At 40.9% G+C, this 10,951-nt stretch overlaps 1 protein-coding gene across 1 annotated transcript in view; it reads left to right on the forward strand.

Annotated features, from left to right (window-relative positions):
- Positions 1-1,443: 1,443 nt before the first annotated feature.
- rad51 (RAD51 recombinase) overlaps positions 1,444-10,951 on the forward strand; it is an 86,467-nt gene continuing 76,959 nt past the window's right edge. The window contains exons 1-2 of the mRNA XM_043698255.1: positions 1,444-1,633; positions 9,667-9,769. Of these exons, the coding sequence (XP_043554190.1) occupies positions 9,689-9,769 (81 nt within the window). The 5' untranslated portion in view covers positions 1,444-1,633; positions 9,667-9,688. The remainder of the gene's footprint in view (positions 1,634-9,666; positions 9,770-10,951) is intronic.

Here is a 10,951-nt window from a genome sequence, read left to right on the forward strand (position 1 = left end):
CCTACCACCGAAGTAAGACCTAACTGGCCTGTAATTCCCGGGGTTATCCCTATTCCCTTTTTTGAACAGGGGCACAACATTCGCCACTCTCCAGTCCCCTGGTACCACCCCTGTTGACAGTGAAGACAAAAAGATCATTGCCAACGGCTCTGCAATTTCCTCTCTTGCTTCCCACATAATCCTGGTGGAATTTAAATTCAATGAATAAAATCTGGAATCAAAAGCTAGTCCAAATAATAATAGTGACCATAACGCTGTAATGAATTGCTGTAACAGCACTTTTTGTTTACTTAATGTCCACACTACATGCAATTCCAGATCCATACTATCCCGTCAGGCCCGGGGGACTTGTCTATCCTCAAGTTATTCAAAATGTCCAACACATCTTCCTTCATGTCACACTACAGGTGACCACCATTGCACTATACACACACAGGCACTCCTATACACACAGATGCGCTCACAGACACCCACACACACACTCCCACATGCACCCCCTCACAGACTTAAGACACTCTGCACTCACTACACACACACGCATACACTTTCTCACAGTCCCAACCCCCAACCCAGACAGACACACACAGACAGACAGACAAAGACCCAATGCACAAATATATTTTGTGGGGTGAATTTGTACTTGCAGGATTACATTGTACTTTGCTCAAAAACTGTATGCATTCATGTAGAACTCTGAGCTCAAAAACTGCATGAATTTATGTATAACTCTGTTATCTCACTTTTTAGATTAGAATCAATTTAAACATCATGGCATAGACAGAGAACGCAGGGGGCCAACACCTTCAACACATTCTGGATCAGTGGTGCTGGAAGAGCACAGCAATTCAGGCAGCATCCGATGGTTTTATTCCTGATGAAGGGCTTTTGCCCGAAACGTCGATTTTGCTGCTCGTCGGATGCTGCCTGAACTGCTGTGCTCTTCCAGCACCACTGATCCAGAATCTGGTTTCCAGCATCTGCAGTCATTGTTTTTACCTTCAACATATTGTCTAGTTATCAACATTGTTAACAGCTAACCCAAGAATGCAACCTTTTTAAAAAAAGGTTTTGTGATTTACACATGAAAGAAGTGAAAGTATCACTGTATTCTACCAGATGAAAGGCTTAACAGACAATCAATTTTTCAATGCATAATTTCAGTTACATCACACTGTTAAAGTTTTGCGATAAATTCTGTGTTAGGATTGAGCCCTCCACTACCACCTGATGAAAGAGCGTCGCTCCGAAAGCTAGTGTGCTTTCAATTAAACCTGTTGGACTATAACCTGGTGCTGTGTGATTTTTAATTCGATTAACATCACCAAAACAGGCTATTTCATCTATCCATGGCGACAGCTCCTTCATTACAAGCGGCTTCGTCCAAGCTGACTGCCGGCATTCGCTCGAGGTAAATGACCGTTATCCCCAGGGTGCCCGCGCTCTCCTTCAGACAGCGATAATAGAAGCGCACGTTCCACTTCCGCCCGCGAACGTCTGCGGCTTGCGTGACTGCGTCACTGCGAAGTGGCGCGCGTTTTGGAAGGGCAGAGCGGACGGAAAGAGAGCCTGAGGCGGCGCGAGGGGAACGCGGCCCGCTTCAACGGACTAGCCGTTGGTCGCCACCGTCTCTCAGGTAAAAACAGGGAGTTCCTTCGGGAAGGCGGGACCGTGGCCTCCGATGGAGGGTACAAGTCCGAGTCGGGTTGCTGTCACTTCCCTTACCCCTACCTGTCCCAGGAGCAGAGTTTGTCTGTTGTGTTAATGTCTACAAGAGGATCTGGGAAGGGGGCAAAATTGACCCAGGGACCCCCATTCCATTAGTAAAATCTTGAGTTCGAATGCTGGCTGCACTGTAATGCGTGCAGTGGTTGCACTGCCCTGCCTTCTTCCTTATTACCTACTAAATTTAGATGCTAGCTTTTTGTGATTCATGTTTCAGGACTCCAAATCACTCTGTGCTGCAGCTCTCTACACCCTTAATCCATTTAAATAGTGTTTAGCTCTTCTGTTATTCCTGCCAAAGTGCATAACCTCACATTTATATTTCACCTACCAAGTTGTTTCCTACTCATATAATCTGTTTATAGTTATCAGGTGACTCCTTGTTTATTTGCATTAGTTGCCTTCGCATCTGTTTGTGCCATCTGCAAATTTGGCGATATGATATTTGCTTCCATCATTAAATCTATGAAAGTTTATTGTAAATCATTGCGGCACTCCACTAGCTAAAGATTGCCATTCCTGAAAATGCTGCCTTATCTCAACTCTGTCTGATTAGTTAGCCAATCCATTACCCATGCTAATAATGGGTTGCATAGTGGCACAGTGCTGCCTCACAGTGCCAGGGAACGGGGTTCAATTCCCGCCTTGGGCAACTGTCTGTGTGGAGTTTGAACGTTCTCCCCCTGTCTGCGAGGGTTTCCTCCGGGTGCTCCGGTTTCTTCCCACAGTCCAAAGATTTGCAGGTTAGGTGAATTGGCCATGCTAAATTGCCCGAAGTGTTAGGTAAGGGGTAAATGTAGGGGAATGGGTCTGGGTGGGTTGCTCTTCGGAGGGTCGGTGTGGACTTGTTGGGCCGAAGGGCCTGTTTCCACACTAAGTAATCTAATCTAATCTAAAACAACCTCAACACCATGGGGCCTTATCTTAGTAGCCTTATATGGTACATTAGCAAATGCCATTTAGAGAAACAAATGTAATGTATCAACTGTATTCTCTTTATCTATTTTGCTTGGTACCTCCAACAAAGAAATTTGTTAGACATGATTTTCCTTTCAAGATGCCAAGCTGATGCTGCTTAATTATATTGAGTTTCTAACTGCTGTATTCTTACATCCTTTTATTATCATAAATTTTAAGGTAACTTGCCTATAGATACTTGTATTTTCTGTAATTGGGATTTATAGCATAGAAAAAAAGCGCATCGAGTCAAAACAGCCACCTAAGTACTCTAATCCTATTTTCCAGCATTTCTACATAGCCTCGTATGCCTTAGCATCACAAGTGTATAGCTAAATATTTGTTACACATTATGAGCATTTCTGCCTCTACCACCCTTTACAGGCAGTGAGTTCCAGATTTTCACCACCCTCTGGGTTAAAAAAGAACTCTTTCTCACATCTCCTCTGAATCTCCTGCCCCTTACTTTGAATCTATGCCCCCAATCTTTGATTCCCTCCATCAAGAGGAAAAGTTTATTCCTGATTACCCTGTCTATGCCCCTCATGGGGTCCAGACCTAGAGGGCATAGGTTAAGGGTAAGAGGGGAAAGATATAAAAGAGACCTAAGGGGCACCTTTTACACGCATAGGGTGGTATGTGTATGGAATGAGCTGCCAGAGGAAATGATGGAGGCTGGTACAATTGCAACATTTAAGAGGCATTAGGATGGGTATATGAAGAGGAAGGGTTTGGAGGGATATGGGCTGGGTGCTGGCAGGTGGGACTAGATTGGGTTGGGATATCTGGTCGGCATGGACGGGTCTGTTTCCATGCTGTACATCTCTATGACTCAATTTGAATCACATCTTCCTCCTCAGTCTCCTCTGCTCTAAGTTTATCCAAAACAAAAACAGAAATTACTGGAAAAGCTCAGCAGGTCTGGCAGCATCTGTGGTGATAAATCAGAGTTAACATTTTTGGTTCGATGACCCTCAATGGTTATGAGGAACAGAGAAATGATAACTAAGTGAAATATTTTGCATCAGTCTTTATGGTGGAATATACTACAAACATCCTATAAATACAAAAGAATACAGTGAAGGAATTAAGTACTATCGCCATCACTAGAGAAGTAGTATTAGCAAACGAATGAGGCTAAGGATCCTAAAAGAAGTAACTATAGAGATACTGGATTAATTGGGTGTAATTTTCCAAAACTCCTTGGATTCAGGGGATGTGTTGGACAAACGGAAAACTGCCAATGTGACATGACGATTCAAAAAGAAAGTGGGAGGCAAAAAGTCTCTTTACGCCGATCAGCCAGACATCTAATGTTGAAATCAATTATTAAGAAAATATTAGCAGTACGTTTGGAAAATCATAATCTAATCAAACAGCATCAGCATGGCTTTGTGAAAGGGAAGTAATGTATAACTAATTTATTAGAGTTTTTCAAGGAAGTCTCACCCAGAGTGGATAGAGTGAACCAGTATATGTTTGTATTTGGGCATCCAGAAGGCAGTTGACAAGTTACCTCACGAAAGGGTAAGTAATAAGATGCCCATGATGTTTAAGGAAGTATATTGGCACCAATAGAGAATTGGCTGAGAGTCATGGAACAGCAAACGGTAATTGGGGTATTTTTGAAGTTGGCAACATGTAACCAGTGGGATTCCATAGGATCAGAGCTGGGACCGCAATTGTTCATAATATATATTAAGGACTTGGAAGAAGAAAGCGAATGTCCTGAATTATAGCCAGATTGGCAAATGATATCAAACATTGGTGGAAAGGCAAGTTGTGAGAAGGATACATAACAGCTTACAGAGAAATAGTGATAGCTTAAAAAAAGTGGGCAAAAGTTGACAAATGGAGTATAATGTAAAAAAACAAAGTTGCTTATTTTGGAAGAGAGAACAAAAATAGCATATAATTTAAATGGAGAAAAACTGCAGGAGGGTGCAACATGGAGAGACTTGAGGGAGTTGTGCATGAAACATAGAAAACTAGCAAGCAGATGGAGTAGGTAATCGGTAAGGCTAATAGAATGATGGCTCTTATGTCATAAGCTTTGGAGTATAAGAGTAGGGAAGTCTTTCTGAAACTGTAGAATGTGTTGGTGAGACCATACCTACGAACTGTGCGCAGTTTTGCTCCCTTTATCTGAGGAAAGATATTATTTCATTGGAGGCAGTTAAAACAAGGTTCACAAGGATAAGCTCCAGTATGGAGGGATTGTCTTATGAGCAAAGGCTAAACAAATTGGGACTCTGTTCACTGGAGATTTGAAAAATGAGAGGCAATTTCTTTGAAACACATGAGATTCTTAAGGGGTTTGACAGGGTAAATGCTGAGAGGATATTTCCCCACATGAGCGAGTCAAAGACCAGCAGGCATAGTGTCAGAATGAAGGGGCACCAATTTGAAATTGAGATGGGGAGAATTTCTTCTTCCAGAATTCAGTTATGTTGGAGGCTTTACAGAACATGTTTTGGACCCTGGGAACTCTTTCACTGGCAAAATGTTTGAAACCCCCTAATGTAAAGCATTCCATAAAATTTATTTGAATATTGAAGAAAGAAAAGAAATGTGTAATTGTACAGTACTTTTTACAATCTCAGAATGCTACTGTATTCACAGCCATTGAAGTCCTTTCTGAAACTTGGTGTTATGTTATTGTAGTCAATTTGTATCCAGTATGATCCTAAAAACAAGGAATTAGAATACTAAATCTGTTTTAGGAGTACTATATTCAACAATAACTTGATTACATTTGGGGAGGCAATGATTGAGTGGTATTATCGCTGGGCTGTTAATCCAAAGATCCCGGTCATGTTCTGGAGACCTGGGTTTGAATCCTATCACAGCAGATGGTGGAATTTGAATTCAATAATATTTAAAAAGTCTGGAATTAGGAGTGTAATGATGGCCATGAAACCATTGCTGATGGTTATATAAACCCATCTGGTTCGCTAATGTCCTTTAGGGAAGGAAGCTACCATCCTTACCTGGTCGGGCCTGTGTTTGACTCCGGACCCACAGTAATATGATTGACTTTTAACTGCTCTTTGGGCAATTAGGGATGGGTAATAAATGATGCCTAGCCAGCAATGCCCACATCCTGTGAATAAATAAAGAAAAAATACAGCCTTTGTTATAATAAAGTAAACTAAGGCACTCTATAAGTATAGTATTAAAGCAAAATATTGCACCGAGGTACATCAGTGATTGGCAAAAGCTTGGTCAAAGAGGTAGGTTTTCAGAAGACATAGATAAACCGGTTTCAGGAGGGATTTCCAGAGCTTAGAGAGTTTCAGAGGATAAGGAAAAGCTAGTGTATTATCAATGATGATATAATTGGAACTTTTATTCCACCTAAGATTGTCTAATAGAGCTTTTCAGGTGGCAAAGGCATTGAGGTATCTATCTCAGATTCTGAGGTATTGATGCTTGATGGAGAGAGAGAGAGAGAGAGAGCCCACAGGTTCTGGATTTGCAAGCTTGCAGCTTTCATATTATCCACATACTTGTTAAGACTGTCACATCTACCTGAACTTTAAACGTCACTGGACCTGACCTTGCATCAACAATGTCTCTTAGCCATGTAGAGTCATTCCTGTGGTTCCTACACCAAAACCTGATCCCTCAGAAATAAGTTGTTTCTGTTGCTTAGTGGAGTGTTGTGTCTGGCACTGGCGTCCCTTTTGCCATTTCACCCCTTCCCACCTGGTCTGGGAAGATCAGGTTTAACCTGATGTGGAGTCTTCTCTCCATTGACAACTCTGCTGGAGATTTCCCTGTAGTTGCATTAAGGGTGGTCATATAATGAAGCTGCAGGCTATTTCTTGACTTCCCTGAAGGTTATGGCTTGGCAACGAAACCATTTCCAAGGCTGACCCTGTTTTAGTTTAAAGAGTTGATGCAAAGGTGGCGCAATGGAGGGCAAGGTTATGTATGAACTTTCTGTAATAATTCATCAGTCCAAGGGAAGACCTAAACTCTGGTACAGATGTGGGAGCTGGGTCCTCACTTTATTTTCCAACAGGTGTAACCCAGTCTTGTTAACTCTGTAGCCCAAGTAGGTCACTTGGGTTACCTGGAACACACGTTTTTTACCCTTATAAAGCTTAAATCCACTTGGGAGAAAGGTTTGAGGACTGTGTCCAAGTTTTCTAAAGCTTCTTTTTGTCTTCTGTTATTAGCACATCTTCTCGATAAATGGCAACCTATGGTAGACCATGTAAAATGTTCTGCGTCATCAGTTGAAAAATTGCACAGGCAGATACCCCCAGTAGCAGTATCATATATTGGTACAAACCATTATGGGTATTAATCGTAGCATACTTCTGGGAATCCTTATCTAATCACAGTTGCAAGTATGTGTGGCTCATGTCCAGCTTCATAAAGAACTGCCCCCCTGCTGTCAGCTTTTTTTATAAATCCTCTATGTGACGGATTGGGCCTTTATTCAGCAACGAAAATCAGCATACTGTTTATTTAAAATCTCCACAAAGGCGAACCAACCTATTAGGCTCCACAATGGGTGCAACCAGTGCTGCCCATTCCACCAACTGTGCAGCTTTGATGATTCCTTTGCTTTCCAGCCTTCTGATTTCACCCTCTACTTTTGCCATAAAACAAATGGCACTTGGCCATGCAGAATCAAGAAATTGCTTCCTGGTCAACCTGGCTACTTTGATAGTCCCTAGACCTTCCTGATAAACCTCTGGGTATTTAATTATATCTTCACTCTGACGGTCATTTCCTAATCAAATAGTTTTGAGCCAATCTAGGTGAACATTTCACAACTAATTTTGCCTCATCAAGTTTATATCCAAGTTTTTTACTACAGTCCATGGTAACTGAGGCTGAACTGAAGTTGTACCCTTAATCTGTGAAGATTTCTCAGTATTGGTTCTTAGTCTTGAAAGGTTTGGGGTCTCAGGAAAGATTAGGTTCCTTACAACCAAAAAAAGCTGTGGGTCCACAAGCTGTCAGGAGAATTACTCATTGCCTTTCATTTGTCCCAATGTCATTTGCCCGGAAGAAAATAATGCATTCCTTCCACAGACTAGGCCCAGTCTTTGACAGCAGGATTGAACAAGTTAAGCTTCCCAAATGATGGCATGATGCCAGAAATGCGTACCCCATTTCAAAGATGGCTTGTGAACAAATTTCTTCAGAAATGTGCTTTTCTCTCTTTGCCACTGAAATAACTCCACAGGGGCTGGTATCCTGTCACCTTTATTTACATGTGGAAGATCCTTGGCACTGATCCAGCTTTCTCAGAACCAGCTCTCCGAATGAACAGAACCTTTGACATTCCTGTTTATGGAAAAGCACAGCTGGTCAGACAGCGTCCAAGGAGAAGGAGAGTCGATGTTTTGAGCATAAGTATGTGCTTTTCCAGCACCAAATGTTTTACTCTGATCTCCAGCATCTGCACCTACACTCCTGTTTATATCGATCTGCCAGGGCTCCCTGATTGGAGCTATTCATCTGGTCCAGTCAGGGAAAACATTCTGAGATCCACCTGGCTGACCTCATTACAAATACTACACTAACAGTATCTTATTTTGCCTCATAATCCAAAATATGGTGGAGAGAAGTATTTGATTAATGCAGCAACAATTGTGAGTACAGCCCAAGGATTTTTCTGCAAAGTTGTTATCATGAAAATTTATATACATTACCTTTATGTTGTCGTTCAAACAAAATCCAAGAAGTTGCAACAGTTTTGGGCTGCTTTTATATCAAAAACGTTGGTAAACTATGAAAAGTATGCTGTGCTCTCGTGAGTGAATTGAGATTTGGAGTCTCCATTTTAAACCTTGAACTGATCTGATTAAATGCAAACCTTGAAGTATGATGTCTTTGAGAAGGGGGTTTGGAAGTTCAAATTAAAGAAGTGCCATTGTGACCTCATTGTTGAGTGTACGTTTATTGTAGGACATCTGTATATCATTCCTCTTTAGTCTACCTCTGATGATTCCATTAGTTTCCAAATGACCAAGATTCAGCCAGCAGCTGAGTCTTATCTTCTTGAATGCGAACTGCTTCATATTTTTCAATTATTTGACCATTCTGGTGTTTTTCAATAAAATCCCCGGAGATACCAAAAACTTGCAAAGATATTTGAATTTCCAATAGATAGCTGAAGGAATGACATGTTGCTTGCATGTTTTTAAAGATGTTTACAGTCAAAGAAATAACTAAAACACTACCTTCATAGCTTATAATTTGAACCGCATAGTGGAATATTCCCCTGTTATTTACAATCTAACCAAAACAATATTCTTCATAGGCATACTTCCCTGTCCTTTATGCAGGCATTCAGTTTTGCTAGAATCAATCCAAAGTGATTTTTATCCCCAAGGTTTTATTTCTGTTACTTTTCTCAGTCTGGAACTGTCCTTCCTTTGTGAGACTTTCTTTTCTTGCACACTCTTACTTCTAGCCCAAACCAGAATATTTCTCTCATCTTCCAGCCTCATTTGAACTTCACGTAAAGGTGATGCGCATATGGAATGAGCTGACAGTGGAAGATGTTGAGGCAGGTACATTAACACCATTTAAAAGGCATTTGGATAAGTACATGGCTAGGAAGGGTTGAGAAGGACATGGGCCAAGAGCAGAGAAATGGGGTTAACGTGGATGGACATCTTCGTCAGCATGGACCAGTTTGGGTCAAAAGGCCTGTCTCCATGGTGTATGACTCTATGATTTTATATTACTATATTCATCGTCAAATTCCTAATGAAGTCCAAAGCATATGGTTTGTTTTCAAGATGCCTGATATGTCTACAACTAAAACTCATTTTATTGGCAGTGTTTTTTTTTATCTCTGAGCTCTGCCTTTTTTTTTTTGCAACAGTCTGTCTGTGTTTAAGAATAGTAGTTGACTTGGTACAAGGCATGGTTTGTGGCAGCAGTATGGCAGAACTGCTGAAACATTGGTGCTGTCTTCATAAAACTTTCTTCTTTATAACTTCGTTTAAATTTCAGTTTCTCTACTTGAAGTTCCAAAATGGCAATGCAAATGAGAACTGAAGAGAATGCTGGAGTTGAAGAGGAAAATTTTGGACCACAAGCTATATCTCGTTTGGAGGTGAGTGTGACAAAAAGGCTTGACCTTTGATTAGTGTCTGGATAGATAGATTTTTCATAGATCTAGGATATCGTGCCTAGGATGCATGTCAATTCTGAATTGAACGTTATCTGCTGAGACTGCAGAGATTGACCCTCCTTTTGTCAACATAAACCACAAAGATGGAGTGTCCTTTCAAAAGTGCAATGCTCAAAAAATAGTTTTAGAATTTGAATTGTCCAAACATCAGGACACTTCTCACATCATTGCTAGTATTGTCAAAAGGAAAACAAGTAAACATTAAAAGTACAAATTGTGAGTAGAAATAGGCCGTTTGGTTCCCTTAGCTTGTTCTGTCATTCAGTAAGGTCATGGCTGATCTGTTTAACAAGTTCCACATTCCCATCTACACCTGATAATTTTAGATTTTTCTTTAGCATGGGAATTGATCAACCTCCACCTTAAAGATATTCAATGTTCCTGCCTCTACTGCTTTCTGATTTCACATTTCTGGATCAAGTAGGACTTGAACCCAAATCTTCTTATCCACCGTTAGAGATGCTACTACTGTGCCACAAGAGCCCTGTGCTTCCCTTCTCTAAGTAATTGATATAAATTGTAAAATGTTGAGACCCAACACAGCCTTCTGAGGCAGCATTTCTTACATTCAGACAATCAAGAAAGGACCCATTTATCCACTCTGTTTTTGTGAATCAACCAATCTACTATCCAGGCAAGTATGTGCTGCCATTCACTCTGTGCTTCTACTTTGTACAATAACCTGTCATGTGGCTGCTTGTCAAATGCATTCTGGAAATACAAATACACTATATCAACAGCTCCTGATCTGCAACACGTGCTACTCCTTCAAATATCTCCAATAAATTGGTGAGACAATTTTTCTTTTCATAAAAGCATGCTGACACTACCCAATTATCTTAAATCTTTCCAAGTACCCAGTTCGTAACATTTCTGACCATCAATTCAAGCATGTTCCCCGTATCTGTCTTGTTAACTGGCTAGTAATTTCTTTTTTTCTGTTTTCCTTGCATCTTGAAAGATAGATTATATTTGCTCATTATCAGTGTCATGGAATCTTGCTTGAATCTAGAAAATTTGGAAAACCAACCCATCCTTGAAGTCTCTTACACTCACACTCACTCTCTCTATCACTCTCCCGCTCTCGCACTCGCCCTCGAACTC

This window comes from Chiloscyllium plagiosum, chromosome 10 (assembly GCF_004010195.1).
Source record: "Chiloscyllium plagiosum isolate BGI_BamShark_2017 chromosome 10, ASM401019v2, whole genome shotgun sequence".
Classification (NCBI taxonomy): domain Eukaryota; kingdom Metazoa; phylum Chordata; class Chondrichthyes; order Orectolobiformes; family Hemiscylliidae; genus Chiloscyllium; species Chiloscyllium plagiosum.